Source organism: Giraffa tippelskirchi, chromosome 11, assembly GCF_054371585.1.
Source record: "Giraffa tippelskirchi isolate mGirTip1 chromosome 11, T2T-mGirTip1v1.2.pri, whole genome shotgun sequence".
Lineage (NCBI taxonomy): Eukaryota > Metazoa > Chordata > Mammalia > Artiodactyla > Giraffidae > Giraffa > Giraffa tippelskirchi.
Window position 1 is genome coordinate 147,559,009 of NC_137285.1, and position 22,315 is coordinate 147,581,323.

At 42.0% G+C, this 22,315-nt stretch overlaps 1 protein-coding gene, 1 long non-coding RNA gene and 1 pseudogene across 3 annotated transcripts; all 3 read left to right on the forward strand.

The window, feature by feature from the left end:
- The first annotated feature begins 3,573 nt into the window (after window positions 1-3,573).
- LOC145527170 (olfactory receptor 4X2-like) lies at window positions 3,574-4,503 on the forward strand. The gene has a single exon (XM_081544705.1). The coding sequence runs from the start codon at window positions 3,574-3,576 to the stop codon at window positions 4,501-4,503; it is 930 nt and encodes a 309-aa protein (XP_081400831.1).
- A 4,362-nt stretch (window positions 4,504-8,865) lies between these two features.
- LOC145525545 (uncharacterized) lies at window positions 8,866-17,999 on the forward strand. Its single transcript, XR_014068277.1, has 5 exons — window positions 8,866-8,992; window positions 9,241-9,365; window positions 9,931-10,001; window positions 17,025-17,141; window positions 17,819-17,999. It is a non-coding gene; the product is annotated as an uncharacterized LOC145525545 (long non-coding RNA).
- Window positions 13,005-15,443, forward strand: LOC145525541 (olfactory receptor 4X1-like; annotated as a pseudogene). The gene has a single exon (XR_014068274.1). The product of XR_014068274.1 is annotated as an olfactory receptor 4X1-like (transcript).
- Window positions 18,000-22,315: the final 4,316 nt, after the last annotated feature.

Consider the following 22,315-nt stretch of genomic DNA (forward strand, 5'->3'; position numbering starts at 1 on the left):
GCAGGGTTGTTTTGCTATTCTTATGATGCCCAAGCATCTGGCTGGTGCCCCTTCGATTTTGCAGGCTGTCCCGTCATGACTGCTAGATGTCTGTAGCACCTCTTGGCATTATCTGCTCCCACGCAGGGAGGGAGAGGCTCTCATTTCATTGTGGGAGACATTTCCCAGAAATTCCCCAGAACAACTCTGACTCCTATTGACCAGAACTAGGTCATATGTCTATTCCGAGATGCAAAGGAGGCTGGAATAGTGAAGTAGTGAAAATAGGAATGAGATGATAAGATTAGATCAAATACTGTGTTTCCTCTGAGCTGGTCACCCTGGTGTTCAATAATGTCAGAGTCCTCTCATTAAATAAGGCAGTTTTGGTAGAGGGATCCTGGGGGATAGTGATGTAGGCATAGTGAGGTTGTTAAAGGATTTGAATCTGGTGCCAGAGTCTTCAACTGAAATCCAGTTTAACCTCTTAGAGACTGTGCAACCCCAAGTAAGTGACTAAAACCCGTAATTCAGTTTCCTTAATTAGCATGAAAGTTTGGGCCGAGTGCAAGAAGCACTGTATGTTTTTGGCCATGCTGCACAGCATGGTGGGTCTCAGTTCTCTACAAGAGATTGAACCTGTGCCCCCTGCATGGGAAGCATGAAGTCTTACCCACTGCACCGCCAGAGAAGACCCCCAAACCATTTTCCTAGCAGCACTGTTTTCTTGACAGCTCACCCTGATTTTTTTCCCTGATGAATGATACAGGATTTAGGCCCTAGGATGGGAGTTCTTTTGTGAAATTTAAAACATCTCTTGTTACAAGAAATATAAACCATATACAGATGTTATCATAGCATGGTGAATAGACTCACATGTACCAGACACCTAGTTTCAATGAGAAACCTTTAGGAGAAATCTTGTTATGTCTCTATCGGGGTCTCTCAACGGCAGCATTGTTGACATTTTGGTTCAGATACTTCTGGGAGGCTGTCCTGTTCGTGTAGGATGTCCTGGAATCCCAGGCCCCTACCTGCTGGATGCCACTAGTAACACTTCTCCACCCAAACTGTGACAAGGACAAATGTCTCCAGATATTGCCAAATGTCCTCTCGGAGGAAAATTGCCCCTAGTTAAGAGCCGCTGATTTGTACCAGTTGCTCCTTCTATCCAAAATTAAGAATGTTCCTGGAGCTTCTCTGGTGGTCCAGTGGTTAAGAATCCACCTTCCAACGGTGTGGATGCGATTCCATGCCTGGTCTGGGAGGTAAGATCCCGCATACCTGAGGGCGACTAAGCCCGGGGCCAAAACTGGAGAGAAGCCCCCGAGTGCAGGCATTGGAGAGAGCCCATGTGCCGCAGGGGAAGATCCTGCAGGCCATGGTGAAGATCTGACAGAGCCAAGGAAACAAATAAAAACAGGAAACACCCACATTCCCAACGCAAAACAAAAAACAAAATTAGAGTGTTCCTATATGGTCCTCGGTAAACTGAAATGAGGTAAAGCGAAGAGACAGTTACCTTAAGACACATCTTGCTAACAGACACACAAAATAAATCAAGATAAACCGCAGATGCTCGCAGACACAGCTGAGAGTTATGGCATCTTTATGCTGAAACACTTGGCAATGCCGGTTGCTCGGAGTGTGTTCTGCCTCTGTAACGCTCACTTGTTAAGACAAACGCTGCTGTTTTCCCCTTTTTATCTTTTTCTGTAAAAGGAAAAAATCCTCTTCGGGAAACAGGTACCAGTGGACAATAGTGGTGGTGCAAAGTGAACCTTTGAAAAGTGGGGGATGCCTGTAACCCTCTCCAAACCAAAGGCCAGGAGAAGTGCTATGTCAGTTTACTGACACATACCATATTCCTTGAACCCATCCTTTGAATGGTGTCTTGTCATGTGAAGTCACATGACTGAGTTCATGATAAGTAGAAGGACTGATGTTGAAGCTGAAACTCCAATACTTTGGCCACCTGATGCGAAAAGCTGACTCATTGGAAAAGACCCTGATGCTGGGAAAGATTTAGGGCAGGAGGAGAAGAGGACGACAGAGGATGAGATGGTTGGATGGCATCACTGACTCAGTGGACATGGGTTTGGGTGGACTCCGGGAGTTGGTGATAGACAGGGATGCCTGGTGTGCTAGGGTTCATGGAGTCGCAAAGAGTCGGACACAACTGAGTGACTGAACTGAACTGATTCCCTATTGACTCCTGAAGTTATGTTACCTACAAGGAAATTTGGGATGTTAGTACCCAGATCCTGCTTCCCATGAGGCAGGTGCTTGATGAGGAAGGGAAAAGCGTGGCTCTCTGGGGACCAGTCTTCTCTCACTTGATCATCATGCCTTCCCCCTGGTATCCCTTAGCAGGGTGAATTCAAGGCTGAGCTGCCAGAATTCTTCTTCTCCGTGGAACATGGAGAGACAAGAGTTCTGTGTTCTTCTTTTTAATCAGGTGGAGTAGACCCACGGGCTTAGTCTCAACATCCCCAAGCCTGAGGCTGGAAGGGGAACAGATTCCGCATCTGGCGACTCCTGAGCTGTATGAGCTCTGGTTGCGAGCTTGGTCTGAATGCTTTGAAATTGTATGACTCTGAGACCTGCATCGGGTGAGGGATGTTCTCGAGGCATTATTCGCCTCTCTGTGATCAGAGCAGGAAAAAGATCTGGGGTGAGACATCAAAGGCACAACTCTGGGGTGCGTTTTGTTTTGTGAGCACGTGATGATTACAATTCCGCTTTGAAAGTAAAGGGAATGCTACCAGGAAGGCCGTGGTATTTTACAAAGTGCTCTCACGCTGGTCTGGTCTTTGTCCGAGGCAAGCACTGCGCTAGACGTGGGATTCAGGGATGGAGAAGATATGGTCTTGGTCCTTGGAGACCTTTATTCTTTCGGTATTTTCTGAGCATCTGTGATGTACCAAATACTGCGCTAAGAAGGCTAGGATGATCTATACGCACTGTTCCTCCAGCCTATATACATTCAGTGAGTGTGATTTTGTGCAGTGCTTCAATTAGCACTGGAGATAGAGTGGTAGCAAGAAATAATCTCTGCTCTAGAAAGTTCAGTTTGGTGGGACAGATGGTCACATAAAACAATTACAGTAAATTCAATGTGTGCCTGCATGCTAAGTCGCTTTATTTGTGTCTGACTCTTTGCGACCCCATGGACTGTAGCCCACCAGGCTCCTCTGTCCATGGGATTTTCCAGGCAAGAATACTGGAGTGGGTTGCCATGCCCTCCTCAAGGGGATCTTCCCGACCCAGGGATTGAACCCACGTCTCTTGCATCTCCTGCATTGTCAGGGTGATTCTTGACCATTAGTGCCACCTGGGAAGCCCTACAATTCAATGTGCAAAGTGCTGTATTTCCAAAATGTTCTAAGAGAGGAGGATCACTGAGCCTAGGGTTCTATGGATTGCAGAGATGGATTTCCTATTTCTGAGAAGACTCCAAGGTTGCAGAGTATGAATGGTAGCATTTCAGGTTCGCAAGGGACTATTCCATAATTCACTCCTGAGGGAAGGAGTCTTTTGTTTCATGTCATTTCAGATCACCCATTGAAATTCCTGCCTTCTGGTGGTGATTTCATGGCTAACACACAGAATGTGACAGAATTCATTTTCCTGGGACTTTCTCCCAATCAGAAGGTGCAGAAAGTCTGCTTTGTGATGTTTCTGCTCCTGTACACAGCCGTTGTGCTGGGGAATGTCCTCCTTGTCCTCACTGTCATGACCAGCAGAAGCCTTGGCTCCCCCATGTACTTCTACCTCAGCTGCCTGTCCTTCGTGGAGATCTGCTACGCCTCGACTACAACTCCCAAACTCATCTCAGATCTGCTGGCTGAAAGGAAAGCCATATCTCTGTGGGGCTGCATGACACAGCTTTTCTTTATTCACTTGTTTGGTGGCACTGAGATTTTCCTGCTCACCGTGATGGCCTATGACCGCTACGTGGCCATCTGCAAGCCCCTCAGCTACACCACCATCATGAACCGGCAGGCGTGTGCCTTCCTGGTGGGAGCCACATGGGTGGGGGGCTTTGTGCATTCCTTGGCCCAAATCCTTCTCGTCTTCCACTTGCCCTTCTGTGGCCCCAATGTGATCGACCACTATTTCTGTGACGTGCTTCCCCTGCTCACACTTGCCTGCTCTGACACCTTCCTCATTGGTCTTCTCATTGTTGCCAATGGGGGGACCCTGTCTGTGATCAGCTTCGTGGTCCTCTTAGCCTCCTATGTGGTCATCTTGGTCCATGTGAGGACTCGAAGCTCTGAAGGGCGGCGCAAGGCCCTGTCCACCTGTGGGTCCCACATCGCTGTGGCCACCTTGTTCTTTGGGCCCTGCATCTTCATCTATCTGAGACCTTCTACCACCCTGTCTGCGGACAAGATGGTGGCTGTGTTCTACACGGTGATCACCCCACTCCTCAACCCTGTCATCTACTCCCTGAGAAATGCTGAGGTGAAGAAGGCCGTGAAGAGGCTGTGGGTCAGGACAATGAAAGTGGAAGGGAGGTAGAGGCTGAGCTTTGGTATTGATCTGTGGGCTTAGAATGATGCTAAGACCAGCATTTAAAAATCCTATTATAGAGAAAAATAAAAACAGAGAAATGCTCACAATAAACATTTTAATAAAAATATGTATATTGTTGCATTCAATAAAAATGTAAAAGATCATGTCTAAGTAGATGTAAAGACTGTAAGGATATCTACTCCATCTTTTCAGTAGTCAGAAAAAATGATGCCTAGCCGAAACTGAAGGGGCAGAATGGGATGAAGTTCATTTCCCAGGACTTGTTAGTTCTAGAGTATTCTAGCTGGTTTCCATGCTCAACAACGTCATTACAATTACTTGTAAAATATTTCCTCTTATGGATATATGGTTACTTAAACCATTGTTTTGGTTAGAAGTTTAGATCATTTCTAATTTTTTAGTCATATAAGTAACACTGAGGGAAAAAATAATACTGAGGTCAGTATCTGTGAATAGAAATATTTTACTATATTTTTTAAAGAAGCTCACTTGCTATTCTGGTCGGGAGAATTCCATGGACTGTGTAGTCCATGTGGTGGCAAAGAGTCGGACACGATTGGGTGACTTTCACTTTCACTTGCTATAAATAATTTACTGTTTTAAAAGTTATTGAAACCTTTAAGGCATAATGTTAAATTGAGTTTTAGAAATGTTGTAGTAACCTTCCTTGTGAAAGTAGCTGTGACAGAATTGAACATGATCGCTTAACATTTTCTTGGTGAGAAGTAAGATTTCACGTAGTCTCAAAGTATCTCCCCACAACATATTTATTAGTTGCAAAAGTCTGCAGTGGAGAAACCTGGAAGACACCTCATTAAACAATTCCTCATAGTTAGCATCACCAGTATTGAAGCTGGAGAGGCACACGGTATTATCGCTCTGGTATTCCTACCACAGTATGTAACCTGAGTCTAATCATGACAAAATATCATGGAAACTCCAACTACGGAATATCCTGCAAAATTATTAGACTATGTTCTTGTAAAATACAGGACAAAAGAATTGAAAAACTTTTCTAGATTATAGAGAGATGATAACCAAATGTAATCTGTGATCCCTGACTGGATCCTGTACTAGATGAAGGTCATTAGTGGATGAAAGTGCTGTAGGTGAGATATTTTTAATAATAAACTATCTCACAGTTAATTCCCTGGTGTTGACAACTGTAATGTGTTTATGTCTTAGAAAGTCCTTGGATCAAGGAATTGCTCACTAAGATATGTAAAAGTAAATGAACGGTAGTATCAACTTTCTGACATTTCAGAAAAAATTCTGCCTATCTATTTGTCAATTGAGAGATTGAATGATAAAATGTGATAAAATATTAATATTTGGATCAAGCATATATATAGGAATTCTTTGTATTATTAGTGCAATATTTTTGTAAGTCAGAAATTATTTTAAAGTTAAAGTATTTTGAAAATTAAATAGACAGCTTGTTGTACAACTTGCATTTTTAGGTTTTTTGGTAAGTGAGGAGGATAATTTTAATTATTATTTAGCATCAAGTCTTATTTACAAAGTTTTTAATGTTTAAAGTTTTACATTTCCACATAGTAATATTTATCAGTTTTTTCTTTTGATATTTTGCATTGTGTCTGTTTAGATTATCTTACAAGATCAGCTAAATTTATATATTTAAAGAAATTAGTTAAATTTTTAATTTAATTTTGTGGAATGATGATATATTCTTAACATTAAAAAACATCAACAAAATAAAAACACAGCCAAGTGGAAAGTTTCATTCCATTCTTTTCCTCATTTCCACATCCCTACTAGATAAACAATTTTCTTAGTTTTCTGTTTTTCTTTTGGGGTTTCTTTAAGCAAATACTAGTGTATATATATATATATATATATCTATATATATATATATATATCTTTTATCTCTGTGTTTTACACATACTATGTACATGAATCTGAAATTTGATTTATTTACTTAAAATATGTCTTGGAGATTTTTGTATATTAGTACAAGGAAAACTTCCTCTTTCTTATAGTTTTGCTATGTTCATTGAATGGGTATACTGTCATTACTTGTTCAGTCTTCCACTGATAAATATTTGGATTGTTTTGAAGTGTTGCAGTGAATAATTTCGATTTAAATATGTGCAACTAAACTACGGTGTAGTTCTAGAAATAAAACTGCTTTAGATATTACCAAACTGTCCTTCACCTATTTCTACTCTCACCAATAACTTCGTCTTTCTTGTAAAATGTTTTGCTGAATTTTGGGATTTTGCTAATCCAATAATTGAAAAAATGGGAAGTCAAATCATTTTAATTTCATTTCTCTTATTTTGAATGAGGTTGAACATCTTTTCACACAATTAAAAGTCATCTGGGGAACCCCCTGGCAGTCCTGGGGTTAGCACTCCATGCTTTCACTGTGAGGAGCCTGGGTTCTATTCCTGGTCGGGGAGCTAGGATCTCACAAGCTGCTTGGTGTGGCCAACAAAGCTATTTGTATTTTCTGTACAAACTGTTCCTATAATTTCCCCATCCATATTTGGGTTGTGGTTCTTTTTATTAAGTTCAAAGACTATTTGAATGTAAATATTTGTTCCTTGTGGTATGAACTGTAGTGCACGCGTTTGTGCTAAGTCACTTCAGTCATGTCCGACTCTTTGTGACCCCACAGACTGTAGCCTGCCAGGCTCCTCTGTCCATGCAACTCTCCAGGCAAGAAGACTGGAGTGGGTTACCATCCTCCTCCAGAGCATCTTCCTGACCCAGGGATTGAACCTGCTTCTCCTGCAGCTCCTGCATTGCAGTCAAATTCTTTACCACTGAGCCACTGGGGAAGCCCTTCACAACGTATACATATGTCAGAACATCACACTGTGTGTCTTCAATATGTACCATTTTTACTTTTCAAGTTTATTTCAATTAAAGTAGAAAATTAAAATAAACTCAGTATTAACTCATGCTTATTTGCTCAGTTGTGTCCGACTCTCTGCGACCCCATGGACTGCAGCCCACCAGGCTCCTCTGTCCATGGGGATTCTCCAGGCAAGAATCCTGGAGTGGGTTGCTTTGCCCTCCTCCAGGGGATCGTCCCAACCCAGGGATCGAGCCTAGGTCTCCCACATTGCAGGAAGAGTCTTTACCAACTGAGCTACCAGTATTAACTCTTTCTAAGCAGATGGTGTGTGCACGTGTGTGTGTGTGTGTGTGTGTGTGCATGTATATGCATGGGTCTCTGACTGAAACGAGCGAGGTAAGGCAGAAAGGAAACTCTCTCTTCCCACATCTTTGGCCACAGAAATGAACACCATGGGCCATTGTTTATATCACTTCATTTCATTCCATCAGCCTATGTTATTCCTAGAAGTCCTTCCCAGGTTCTGGATGTAAAAAAGCTGTTAAACATACAGTGGTTTTACAACATTTGTTTCTTTTTCAGAGATATAATAGTGAGAAGTTGAGAAATCCTGAGCCTATTACAGTAGACAATGCCATTTAGTTAAAAAAGAAGTCATGGAGATAGGCATTGATGGAGAAGGGTTTAACATAGGTTTGTTTAAATAGTGAGAAATCCTGGGGCTTTAAAAATAGAGTTTCTGTTGTTGAAGTATTTAAGATGAGTTACAGGAAAAGGCCACATGCATACACCACTGTTTCATAATTTATTTGGCCAAACATACAAAGCTCTGAAGAAGTAGCATGGCTGCAAGAACAGAAGCAGACTGGGGGCATATTCTAGTTCTGTTTCCTTCCGGCCTCTTTGCTTCATAGTGAGGCTCCGGCTGCCGGTGGCATATTCTGTGTGGATGGGAGATGCTACACTGAGTCATTTGACACAACGGGGACATTTATTATTTATATAGGTCTGAACCAGTCTCATCATCATTCTGAACCCCAGTTACCTAATCTGTCAGGTGGGAATGCTAGTTTCTGCAGTAGAGTGTTACTTTGACTGTATGTGAGATGTTAGAAAAGTTGAAAGACACAAATGTAATGTGCTGTTACTTAAGAGACTATGCCCAGAAGTTAGGGAACTATAGTCTTCCTGAAACCCTTGTACATGAAAATCATGTGCTCACAGTAGTAAAATGCCTAGAACTTTAAGAATGAGTCGTAGTAGGACCTTTGACCTAGGAGTTAGGAAAAGAGTTTAACCATGTTATCAGTGCACAGGGTGGCTTGGCACAGTTATTGTCCCTCTTTGACTGTTGGGCATCTTTAAAATGAACGAGTTGGGCAAAATGATCCTGAAGGCCCTTCAATGACTAGCATTCTGTGATTCAAGTGTCACATGTGGACTGTGTGTGTGAAGTGGTCCTGGTCGTCTTGGTTACAGTCTCCCTGGAACTCACTGACCTGACTGAGCTAGTGAGGGGTGAGGTCAGAATCAGCCAGCAAAAGCCTCTTGTGGATGTCTGGGGTGGAACAGAAGGATGACGTGATACCTGACTCTCCTCCATCATTTGCTTGAAATGCAGATGGAAACCTCTAGGGGCCAGGACAAGAGGTTGTTAATTATACAGGGGCAAGTAGAAGTCCCAACATTGTAATTGGATTAATTAGAGATAAATTCCTTAACCTCTGAAAGAAAACAATTGGGAAGTTGACTTTTGCTATTCTCAGAAATTCCCCAGACAGGGAATGCCAGAAAAGTTCAAGGAGTTCAATTTTCTTGTCTCAGTTTTCCATCTCGTTCACTTAAATACATACAGTTTCACCGTCCAGCAAATATTTTTCTAAATCTTCATTTCACAGGGTTTTAGGGTAGATTGATCTTGTTCTATTCCCCTATAACTTGCATCATGAGAAAGTCATTAAGTGCTGGAACTGGCACATGCAAATATTGGCATGGGTGGTGCCTTGTGAGCCCATTGAAGAAGGTAAGCATTAAGTGGTGCTTTTTTGGGTAGCACAGATTCTGACTCAGGCAGGGTCTTCACACACATTGCATCATTCATTTTTGTTACTCTAGCTTCCATGTATTTCAATCACAGGCAGTCTTTCTTAGATTTGCCCACTCTTTCAGCAGATGGGTCACACTTTAGATATCATCCTATTAAAGTCTCTCCTGCCAACTTCAATGACAGGAGGAGAAAGTGACTCTGTAGCTTGATTTAGAGCAGATATTATAGTCACCCTCACCAGAACCACTTGTAAAATGGTCAGTGTGGGGGTGTTAAAGCTAGTTTTCATCAACTGCTGAGTCAAGCAAGAATATTATTTTGAAAAATTCAAGGGGGCTGGCTAAAACATTTGCATGCCTGAAAGTCTCTGGTGAAAATGAAGGCATTAGCTTCTTTCAAACCTGGGGAGAGAACTACACAGAAACCTAAATATTGCTGAGGACCAACCTTGGCCCAAGATTTCCAAGTTGTAGATCAGTGCAAACTAACATACTCTTTATATTTCCAAAAATCTCTGTCTGCCTGGGGTGACATGTGCAAGTAAATCAGTTTTCTGACTATGGAAGTTTCAGAAGATAAAGTTAAGAATCAAGGCAATAAACAATATTCAAGGTAAGCTTATTCACTTAATCTCTATAGGGGCAGACTTTGGAATTATTTTCAAAAAGCTTACTTTTTATACTACATACCTTTATTATACATATATATATAAAATTGGAGAAGGAAATGGCAACCCACTCCAGTATTCTTGCCTAGAGAATCCTGTGGACAGAGGAGCCTGGTGGGCTGCTGTCCATTGGGTAGCACAGAGTCGGACACGACTGAAGTGACTTAGCATGCATATATATATATATATATATATATATATATATATATATATATACATAGTTTATAAGATACTTGCAATGATAGCTTAGTTTTGAAATAGGTGTAGCAGCAGATGCAGACTTCAGGGGTCAAACCTCCAATATTTATTAACTCTGCTGAGTTCCCTACCCTATGTGAGGTGTAACAGTAGAAAACTGTAAAGATGGAAAACTGAAGTAGGAGCACATTATTGTTCACATTGTTACTGTTAATTTTTTTAGAGCTTACTCTTTAGCTTTGCTTTGCCTTTTGTTATCAACACGACTCTCTTCTCTCTCCATGCTCTCCGTTCAATGTGGAAGCCTGCTGTCTGTGGGCACCAGTGGGAGGAGTCACTGGATGAGATGTGTAAGGGAGAAAGCATTGGACAGGAAGCTGTGGAGACTGATCGTAGCCCAGGCTCTGCACCAGCCCGCGGTGTGAGTCTGGGTCTTCTGTAAGAAGAGGAATCCAAGCGCTTCCTTCCAAATCTAACAGTTTATTTTACTCAGTAAGGGACCCTAGCGAGGAGAAGCTGGGCATCTGATTCCTCTGGTGATAGAATATCTTTGGAGAAAAAGTAGGAGAAAATGAATACTGGAAAAGGCAGTCAGACCAGTTTTTTTTAAATTATATTTTATTTGTTGGGCTTATTGAGGCCTTAAGCCTGGAATACAGCTTCTCAGATAGCTCTGAGGGACTGTTCAGACCGATTTTATTTTTCAGAAGTCCCAGGACCTAGAGTTCTATGATAGGAAAATTATAATAAGAAATCATAGATGAGGATGAGAATGAAGAAGTTTCACAGAAGTTGTTTATTGGGTCTAATCTATCTTAAGCTTCTGCGTTCATCCTTGTTTGGGTTTTCTTAACCATAAACCCTGGAAATGTGCAGTTACTTACTGACTGATAAGAGTAACATTATCTTATCTTTCAGAGTCTCTTCTTTGGTCCTGCCAGTTAAAACGTCAGAATTAAAATTAAAATTACCCCACAGGTAAAATGTCACTGCCACTGTCAATAATATACAGTCTGATGACCTCTTTGTGCAATTCTTTCTCAAATGTTTTCCATTTCTATTCAGAAGTTCAATAAATGTTAACTTATTTTTCTTTCTTCCAATCTAAATACTTTAAAAAGTTAACTTTTTAGAGAAAACTTGATTGCACCAAATATATATGTTATTCTGTTAACCTGCAATGACGTTAGAAAAGCACAACTAATTTTTTTTTAATTTGAAAACTAAAGTGGTCCTTACAAATCTTCTGAGAGACTCTCTCCCACTGACACCCCCAAACAAAGGCAATTATAGAAACAGGGAGCGTTTACATTCAAAGCTAAATTTCACAGAAATAATTTGTGAAATTAATTTTGAAAAAAGGATCCATTTCTAACACAGCCATTTTTGCCACGAGGGTGAAGCACGCCCACGTGTGATTCCTGTTCTTCAGAAACACCCTGAGGATGAAATATTGGCACATGGCAAGAGAGTCAGCTGGGTGCACAGAGGAGCCTGATGGGGGGTAAGGGAAGGGCACCAGGGAGTAGAGTTTCATGATGCCTGTTTTAGACATAAGGAAACTGAGACTCAGAGAGGTCCAGTCCCTTGGTCTGGGCCACAAAGCTCAGTTTGAACAGAGATCTGTATTTTCCAAAATGTAGAAGCTTCCACTCGCTCTCTTACTCTTGAAGAGTGCCTAATATCGAATGCGTAGCAAGGACTTCCTACAGCTCGTGCTAGTCCTTCAATTACTCTGCAACCTCTGAAACGAACCAGGTACCCTAGGACATATAAGAAAGGAAAGGGAAAGGGAGTGGAAAGGACAAAGTTGCCAAGCTTCAACCTCTATTCTTGGAGGTTGGTATGGGTAAGGGGAAATGTGAGTCTCTTGGGTTTATCTGTCTCTGTCTCTCATCTCTGTCTGTCTGTCTATCTATCTGTGGTAGAAAATAAAATTTACCACTTTAACCATTTTATGTGCACAAGTGAAGTCACTCAGTCGTGTCCGACTCTTTGCGACCCCATGGACTGTAGCCTACCAGGCTCCTTCATCAGTGGAATTTTCCAGGCAAGAGTACTGGAGAGGGTTGTCATTTCCTTCTCCGGGGTATCCTCCCAACCCAGGGACTGAACCTGGGTCTCCCGCATTACAGACAGACGTTTTACCATCTGAGCCACCAGGGAAGCCTTTACGTGTACAGTTCAGTGTATTAAAGAGCATACACACTCTTGGGCAACCATCACCATCATCCATCTGAAGAATGTCTTTTGTTGTCACAAACTACTCTGTACATGCACTCACCAAGCACTAACTCCATGTACCCCAACCCCCAGCCTCTGGAAACCACCATGCTACTCTCTGTCTCTCTGAATTTTACTGCCCTACAGACCTCATACAAGTGGTCTCATACAGTGTTTTTCTTTCTGGAACTGACTTAGCGTGTCACTTAGCATATTCAGTCCTGTGTTATTCCATAGCCCACTATTCCATAAGCTAGTTCTAAGATGCTTAAGTCAGATCCCGAGGCTGCTGCAAGTCTATGCAAACAAAGATGGGTGTCAGACCTGCCTTCTGAAGTGGGGAACATTGAGTCTGCACTAATAAGACTCTGCACTAATAGGGTGATAAGGCAGAGTAAAAGCATAAATCAATTATACTCTGATACACATTTCCCTAATAGTGATATTGAGCATTTTTTCATGTGATTCTTGGCCATCTGTATGTCTTCTTTGAAGAAATATCTATTCAGGTCTTTTGCCAGTTTTTTTTTTTTTTTTATATTGAGCTGCATGAGTTGTTTGTATATTTTGAAGATTAATCCTTCATCTGTTGCTTCATTTGCAAATATTTTCTCCCATTCTAAGGGTTGTTTTTGTCTTGTCTATAGTTCCCTTTGCTGTATAAAAGCTTGGATTCCCTGGTGGCACAAATGGTAAAGAATCTGCCTGCAATGCAGGAGACCCAGGAAGATCCCCTGGAGAAGGAAATGGCAACCCACTCCAGTATTCTTGCCTGGGAAATCCCTTGGACAGAGGAGCCTGGCAGGCTATAGTCCATGGAGTTGCAAAGAGTCGGACACAATTGACAGACTTTCACTTTGCTGTACAAAAGCTTTTAAGTTTAATTAGGTTCTATTTGTTTATTTTTGCTTTCATAGAAGCTAACACAACATTGTAAAGCAATTAAACTCCAATAAAAATTATATCTGATATTCTTATCAATTATCATCTTATACAATTACTATTTAAAACTTGTGAGGTCCTTCAATCCCGAAAACAGCACCATGGAAAAGGTATTGTTATTTCTGTTTTTCCGATGAAATTTATCTGCATGGAAGAAAATCATAGACTTGTTTAATACCACAGAGCTACTAAATAGCTGTGCTGGAATTGAAAACTCATCTCCTGACCTCAAACCCTGTGTTTCTGTCACCGGGTCAACACACAGAAGCTGACCTGGACTGCAGGCTGGTTGTGAAGTGTGTGAATATGGTCTTAGGATGCCTTTAGGTTTGCTGGCAGAGCTTGTTTACCTTGAGGGAACGACGGCTTCAGAAATGTGATTATGGGTTTTCTGTGGCTGATCACCCTTTGTCAGTTTGCAGAGCCCTCTAAAGACTTACTCACATTTCCTCTACTACATAGCCACCTCCAAGGACAGCGGATGAAGCAGGGGGACTGGCTCTTCCCTTTCAGCCTGTCTCCTATGCCTTTTAGGGAGTCAGGATGCAACTCAATAACTGCCGGGTAATTGAGTTTGAGAACATCTAACAGCCACTACAAAAGTTGGTTCCATGTTACCGAGTACGGCAGGACTGCCTGAAACTCTTATGGATCCAAATATAAAGTGCACACCTTAGGAGTAGAAAATGTAGTAGCAGCAGCTACATTTTGAAAGATGCAGACCTCAGTTTAAAGATGAGCTGCGTGTCATTGAATTAGTGACTGAATTTCTCTGAGCTTCAATTTTTATGTATGAAATATTCTCTTATTTCCACCGTGAAGATTCATTAGTTAATGAAGTGACTGAATCAGAGAAAACGCTTCAAAGAAGCATCATTACAAGCTCAGCTCCTGCTTTGGGAACAATATGAAGCTCTTATGACCATTGTTTTGTCCATTTGTCTCAAGGAGAGCATGTTTTGGAGAAGCTCAAGGCAGAGGGGATTAAGAGGAAGCAGAAGGACAGTTTTCCTCAAGGTCTGAAAAGGATGCTCCTAACTATTGAAGAGACATCTTTGGTTTTTGTGATTTCAGGTGTCAGCTCCTGAGCTTTAGAACATGGCTGCTGCAAGCAATGTGACTGAAATCATTTTCTTGGGATTCTCCCAGAACCGGGATGCCCAGAGGTCATTTCTGTGCTGTTTCGCTCTTGTACGTGGCCATCCTGCTGGGTGATGGCCTCACTGTGGTGACCGTCATGGCCGGCAAAGGGCTCGCCTCCCGCATGTATTTATCCCTCAGCTGCTTGTCCTCTGTGGAGATCTGCTACTGTTCTGTCACAGCCCCCAAACTCATCCTGGACTCTTTTACGGAGAGGAAAGTCATTTCCCTCAAGGGCTGCATCACATAGATATTTTCCCTCCATTTCTTTGGTGGCACCGAGATCTTTCTCCTGACAGTGATGGCCTACGACCGCTACGTGGCCACCTGCAAGCCCCTGCACTGCACTGTCGTCATGAACCGAAGGGTGTGTGGCCTCCTGGTGGGGGCGGCGTGGGGTGGGGGCTTGGTGCATTCGGTCAGGCAAACCTTCCTCATTTTCCAGCTGCCCTTATGTGGCCCCAAGTCCTTGACCACTACTTCTGTGATGTCCACCCGATGCTGAAGCTGGCCTGCTCAGACAGCTTCCTCGTCGGCGTGCTAATCATCACCAATGGCGGCTCCATCTCAGTGGTCAGCTTCACGGGGCTGCTTGCTTCCTACGTGGTCATCCTGCGCTCCCTGAGGACCCAGGCCTCAGAAGGCCGGCGCAAGGCCCTCTCCACCTGCGCGTCTCACCTTGCGGTCGTGGCCCTGTTCTTTACCCCCTGTTCCTTTGTCTACATGAGGCCCTGTGTCACCCTCCCTGCAGACAAATAGTCGCTGTGTTTTACACGGTGGTCACACCTCTCCTAAACCCCCTCATTTACTCACTCAGGAATGCTGAAGTGAAAAACGCCCTGAGGAGACTGATGGGGAGGAAAGTGAGTTGGGAAGAGAAATAGATGATTCCATCAGAGAAAAATGGGGAGCAAGGCATAGGAAATTGGGGTACCAAGATTTCACTGTCTAGGTTTAACTGACCAGGAGGGCTTGGCCCAGCCGCCATCCTTTTTATTTTTAACATGTAATTTGTTTCTTTCTTTTCCCTTGCTTCCTTTCTTCTCCATTCTTCAAATTTGTCTCCTATTTAGGTTATTACAGAATACGGAACTAAATTCCTGTGCTGTACAGTAGGCCCTTGTTGGTTATCTGTTTTAAATACTGCAGTGTTTACATGTCCACCCCAAACTCCCGGTCTATCCCTTCCCCAACCCACTCTTCCCCACTGGTAACCATAAATTCATTCTCTAAGTCTGTGAGTCTGTTTTTTAATCGAGTTCATTTGTATCATTTAAAAAAAAATTCTTCACGTAAGTGATAGCATATGATATTTGTGTTTTTCTGTCTGACTTACTTCACTTAGTATGATAATCTCCAGGTCCATCCATGTTGCTGCAGATGACATTATTTCACTCTTTTTAATGACAGAGTAATATTCTATAGTGTATATGTACCATGTTTTCTTATCCATTCGCCTGTTGATAGACATTTAGCTCACTTTCATGGCTTATCTATTGTAAACAGTGATGCTCTGAACATTGGGGAGCATGAATACTTTTGAGCCAAATTTTTCTCGGATATATGCCCAAGTTTTAGTTTCTTCATCTTTATGGGACTGGACAGGATTGAAGGGGTCTCTCGGATGAAGTCTAGGAAGGGTCTTCTGGTGCTGCGCTTCCACATTTGACGGTGCTCTTGAGGCAGATTGGCTGATTTGGAGAGAATGAACTCTCTAGAAAACCAGGGGCTCTCTGGGAATAATGAAGAGGTAGGTGGAAAAGGAGAAGGAGCTGTCTCAGGGAGGTGAAGGTTTAGGAGAGAAACAGTGGCCATTCCAATGCTTAGAAATGTCATTGCTCTGACGCACCAGCGATTTGCCCGGTGGGTTCTAGGCAGGCCAAGTTGGTCTTGGAGGTCTTAGTCCTCAGAATGGAAGGTGTTTTAGCTTTTGACAGAGATTCACATAAGCTCATGCGATTACATGGAACCACAAGGAGATTTTGAGATCTGAAAGCACTAGGTGATGATATCTACTCAGGCACAGGTATTTTCCACGTACCATTAACATTTTGATGTCTAAAATTCTCTTCTGTTCACATCTGTCTGTCCTTTTTTCTTCCTCTTGTTTTCCCTCCTTGTACCTTCATTTGTTTGGCCCATTAGTTTTCTCTCTCTTCAGCCTCTCATATTTCTCAGCCATTGGAAAAAAGCACCCCAATAACCCACTCCCTTGTACAACCATGTTGCCTTGTTGCTGTCCATCCATGAGCACCCCTGCTCCTTTCTGTGCCTCACTCTGGAGCTGCCTGTTGACTATGGTATGAAGTTAACTGCCCTTGGGGCCTCACTGCTTGTCAATCATATTTCAATCATATTTTTTTGAGTCCTAATATACATAACTACCACCCCACATTAGAAGAACATACCCCTCAAACTTTAACCCTGGCACTGACCTTCACTTACAGCAGATGATTTCTTTTCAGAAATCACCTGAAAGCACGTCTCTGATTTCAGTGTTTCTCTCCTCAAGACTCTTCAATGACTCCCCATTGCCTTCTGAATCAACCACAAACTCCTGCTTGACATGCAATACCCTAAAGGTATGGCCTACTCTTAATGTTCTATTTTTTTTTTAGCTGCATTCTGGTAAAGCTCACTGGCTTCTGAAGATCCCTAGTGCCTTTCCTCTAAAATATTTTCCCACCTCTACCTTTTAACACCTTACCTACTTTACAATGCCCCTCAGAAATGCTGCTCCATTTAGGGAGCTTCCAAAATTATCCAAATTGAATATGCCCTTTTCCTTCTTTGAACTCCCATAATGCTCAGCTGCAATCTCTTAAGACCTTTAATAACTATATTTCAGTGTTCTTTTCCCCCTGTTAGAATATAACTCCTTTGAGAATATGACTTGAATCCTATTTATTTGCATCTTGCTCTAAGTGACATAGTGTAAAACTCAGTAAATATTTTGTTGATTAAGTTTTTGGAATTCCATAGTGTTTCAGGTTGTAAGTGAACAATGGTTGTTATATCTCTATGATTTTGGTTCATCTCAATTATCTAAATAATACACCAACATCACACAACTTAAGACAGACTAATAATTACACCTTGTAGTATTTCTGAGGATAATGTTATATACAAAGAATAAATATGTATATGTGTGTATGTATTTTACAATTATCCAAGTGATTTCATATATTTTATCTCATTTGATCCTATTATTAATAAGAAAACACTTTGGTGAGATAAATATGTATCCTTTGTTTTACAGGTGAAGACACTGAATCTTTGGGAGGTCAGTGTCTTGATTAAGGTCACAGAGTTAGTAACCCACAAAGCTGGGCTCAAACTCAGGTTTGCCTGATTTCTAAGCCCTTGTTCTCTCTGTACATGCCTCGGCTTCTCTTTAAGGATCACCAAAACATAAATACACCTACATTTCTGAATTCTGATCTGAGACACCTGATAATTTCTTTACTGTCAGGTTATTTCTTTCCAGGTACTTCAGGGTAAAAATAAAGGTTTTAAAAAAATTGCTGCATGACTCCCTTCATGTTTCTGGGTCCACAGAAAACCTGAGCGGCAGATCTGGAAGTATAGGGCATGAAAACAGAAAGATATGATATTTCTGTCAGCTCAGGCTCCTCTTCTTATGGAGGCAAAACCTGGGCATTGAGCCGTGAGAGTTACTCAACACATGGAAACAAAACTCAATGTGTTGGCCAAGAAGAGAGTTTTTTTCTAGTGACATAATACTTAAAATGGCACAAATCTTGAGAATATCATACAGATCAGACAGTAGAAAATATGAATCAAATGACTACTATGAATTGAGCTGCTGCTGCTAAGTTGCTTCAGTCGTGTCTGACTCTGTGCGACCCCATAGATGGCAGCCCACCAGGCTCCGCCATCCCTGGGATTCTCCAGGCAAGAATACTGCATTCACCAATAAATTTCCTAAAATTAGATCTCAGGGGACAAAGCTCACTTTGCAGTTGAGGAAACTTCAGGTCAAAGACTCTTCCAAAACCCTTGATGTTTTTTCTCTACCAGTTGTGTGTGAACTATGATTTAGAATCCAGAGTTCTTCAGGTACATCAGGGGCTGGTGGGGGAGCAGAGTAGGAGAGGATAGGATGCAGTCTAACAGGCACGTGAGGACCTTCAATCAGAGCAGTGAATTATCTCTTTAAAATCCATTTTATTTAAGATTTATGTTGATAAAAATCAAATATTTTTATCGACATATATCTTGTTGATTTACGTTGATAAAAAATTCAAATCTTTAAAAAAGTTTAAAATCACCATAATATAATATGCTCACACTTCTTTCTTGATTGGTTATGGCCAGGTTCTGTGGCTTGGTTATGGAGTGGCAGGCTTTAGGAAATTACCTACTTGCTGAGCAGGGAAAGGATCTAAAGTTCAAGTCCAGAGAGCCAGAACAAGACCTTCCTCAATGAAAGTGAAGGCATGCCTCAGCATATGTAGCACGTCCAATCAGGGTGAACTCTCCTGAACATGCAGTGTTGACTCAGCCTGCTCAGCCCTCTTGGGATGATATCACTATTGTCTCTTTCTATTATAACTGCAGACTGTATCATGAGACTTGTAGCATTCAGAGTCTTTTTCATAATTTTAAAAAATATGAGACTTGTATGGAACTAGAAGTATTGTGCTTTATGTATGTGGTTAATGTCAAGGGAATTGGGTGAAACGTTGTTGTTGTTCAGTCGCTAAGTTGCATTCCAAGTCTTGGCGATCCCATGGACTACAGCATGCCAGGCTTCCCTGTTCTTCACTATCTCTGGGAGTTTGCCAGAATTCATGCCCATTGAGTCAGTGATGCTGTCTAACCATCTCAACCTCTGTCGCTCCCTTCTCCTTTTGCCTTCACTCTTTCCCAGCATCAGGGTCTTTTCCAATGAGTTGGCTCTTCACATCAAGTGTCCAAAGGATTGGAGCTTCTGCTTCAGCATCAGTCCTTCCAATGAATGGGTTGATTTTCTTAAGGATTGACTGGTTTGATCTCCTTGCAGTCCAGGGAACTCTCAAGAGGCTTCTCCAGCATCACAGTTCAACAACATCAACTCTTCAGCGCTCAGACTTCTTTGTGGTCCAACTTTTGCATCCGTACACGACTACTGGAAAAACCATAACTTTGACTATATGGACTTTTGTCAGCAAAGTGGTGTCTCTGCTTTTTAATACACTGTCTAGGTTTATCATAGCTTATTCTTTGTAAATTATTTTGAGAATTCTAGGTGTTTAGGCTTTTATCAGTTGAGAAACCATCTCCAGAGACATCTCCCTGGTTCTCTCGCTTCTTAGCCTTGTTTGACATTCACATCCAGTCACATTTCTGGGAAGAAGAGACCTAAAACAGAGATGTGGCTTCTTTAGGAAAAGTCTGAAAAGCCAGATGTTGTAACAGAATTAACCACATTGTATATCTTCTGGAAATGGTGATTTTCTTGTGTGTGAAAACCTACTCTGGGGAATCATAAACAGTGTTAGAGCTGACATAGTCATAGTCATGTGTGACATAGCTGTAGTCATATGCAGGATATCACATAATGTAGGCATTGGGGGAGGTGTTATTACCCCCCAATTTACATGGATTTGGCTAATACTCAGATAATTTTGGCTAAAATTGCAGAGTAGATAGGTAGAGATTGGGTTTCACACCTATTTAATTTGGGGAAAGCTCTTTGACATAAAGCCTGGATACTTTTTCAAAAGGCTGCTTCTGTGCTGGACTTGGGTGGGTAAATTTGCCCTCAAGCCTTTAAAGAGCCATTTCTCAGTTTGCTATAGCCCTTTGAATCTTGTGAACATGAGCCCTGTTGGTTTTAAAAGCCAGATATGTTGGGGGCTTATCTTTTGGGTATAGGTCTTAAAAGTTGGGGTGCTTGAAGTGGGATACAAAGCCTTTACTCCTCAAGGAGAAGTTGTGGTTTGTGAGTTCCTTCCTGATTGGGGATGTGTTCTGGGGTTGGAGTTCAGGTAGAGGTTGTGTCTGAGCCTTGGAGGTATTAATATCTCCAACTATCATTGTGAATTTTATATTGATTTCTTTAAATGTGAGAAAGAAAAAAAAATTCAGATGGGAAAATGGCATTAGGAGATGTTAAGTCACTTGTTAAAAGTTATGTATCTACCAGGTGGCAAAGTTAACCTTTAAACAAGGCAGATTGACTCTTTAGCCCTTGCTTTTAGGCATCATATTATACTGTCTGTTGTCTGTCTTATCCTAATCACAGGGTGGAAATACTTTTCAACATGCTTTGTTAACATATAGTAGTAGTCAAGTTGCTAGGTTAGTTCGACCTTGTCCCTGCTGCTTAAGAAAAACAAAACAAAACCAGACAAGTTCATACTTAATACTAGCTTTTTCCCTAAATTGATAACACAATACTGCACTCTATATGTAGTTGTTGTTGTTCAGTTGCTCAATAGTGTCTGATTCTTTGAGACATCATAGACTGCAGCATGCCAGGCTTCCCTGTTCTTTACTGTCTCCTGGAGCTTGCTCAAACTCATGTCCTTTGATTTGGTGATGCCATCCAACCATCTTGTCCTCTGTCATCCCCTTCTATTCTTGCCTTCAATCCTTCCCAGCATCAATGAGTCAGCTCTTCATATCAGGTGGCCAAAGTTTTGGAGCTTCAGCTTTAGCATCAGTCCTTCCAATGAATATTCAGGATTGATTTTCTTTAGGATTGACTTGTTTGATCTCCTTGCAGTCCAAGGGACTCTCAAGAGTCTTTTCCAATACCACAATTCAAAAGCATCAATTCTTCGGTGTTAAGCCTTCTTTATGATCCAACTCTTGCATCCATACATGACTACTGGAAAAACCATAACTTTAACTATATGGACCTTTGTTGGCAAAGTAATGTCTATCGGCCTGTATCTGACACCATGTGTTTTTAACATTTGTTTCATGGTATTGTTTTCAGGCAAAAAAGTCCCAATTATCTAAAACCCTACACATCAGATTTTCTGTTATTTCTCAAGAATTTTAGCACATCTGAATGTTTTCATCTACTCTGCATAGGACAGAATCCCACAATGCGGAAAACACTGTAGATTTTGGAAGCACTTCCAATGAGGCCACAGTGGGTGATAAAATATTTTCTTACATGGACTTTTCCCCCAATTAAATAATATCTGTAGCAAATGAAGAGAGAATGGAAACCCAGCGGCAAACCTGAGGATAGTTCTGGAGCCTTCTGTTATGCAGACAGCAGGGGCCCAGGTGCAAAAGGAGTGGGAAGGTCAGGGATTCTGGACGCCAGAGCCAAAGAGCAACTCTTAGTGTTTGCAGCTCCAGTCACTACGTAACCTGAGTAGCCTCTGCCCTATCTGGCTAAGGCAGAGGGGTGATGGCAGTGTGAGGAGGCGCTGCACTTTGTAAGTAGAAGGTGCAACAGAAAGTGTTCTCTCAATGCTAATTTTAGGCCGACTGCTTCGTTAACACAGGCAGAATCACCTGGGCAGCCTTCTGAGGAAAGGGTCGAGGGTTTGTATGCTCAGACCACCCTAGATGACTGTCCTCCCATACGTCCCCTGCTGGACCAGTGCCTGCTTCATCTGCACCATATTCACAGAACTGACCTTCCTACAAACTTGCCCCAGGCCCAGCTGATGATTGTTGCCAATAGTTCATCAAAAGGGCGGTAAGGGGCGTGGCCCTCTGCTGGTTTCCAGGTAACTGATGAGCCGACCTGACGTCATTTCCTTCCGTAACTAGTAACCCGGCCCCC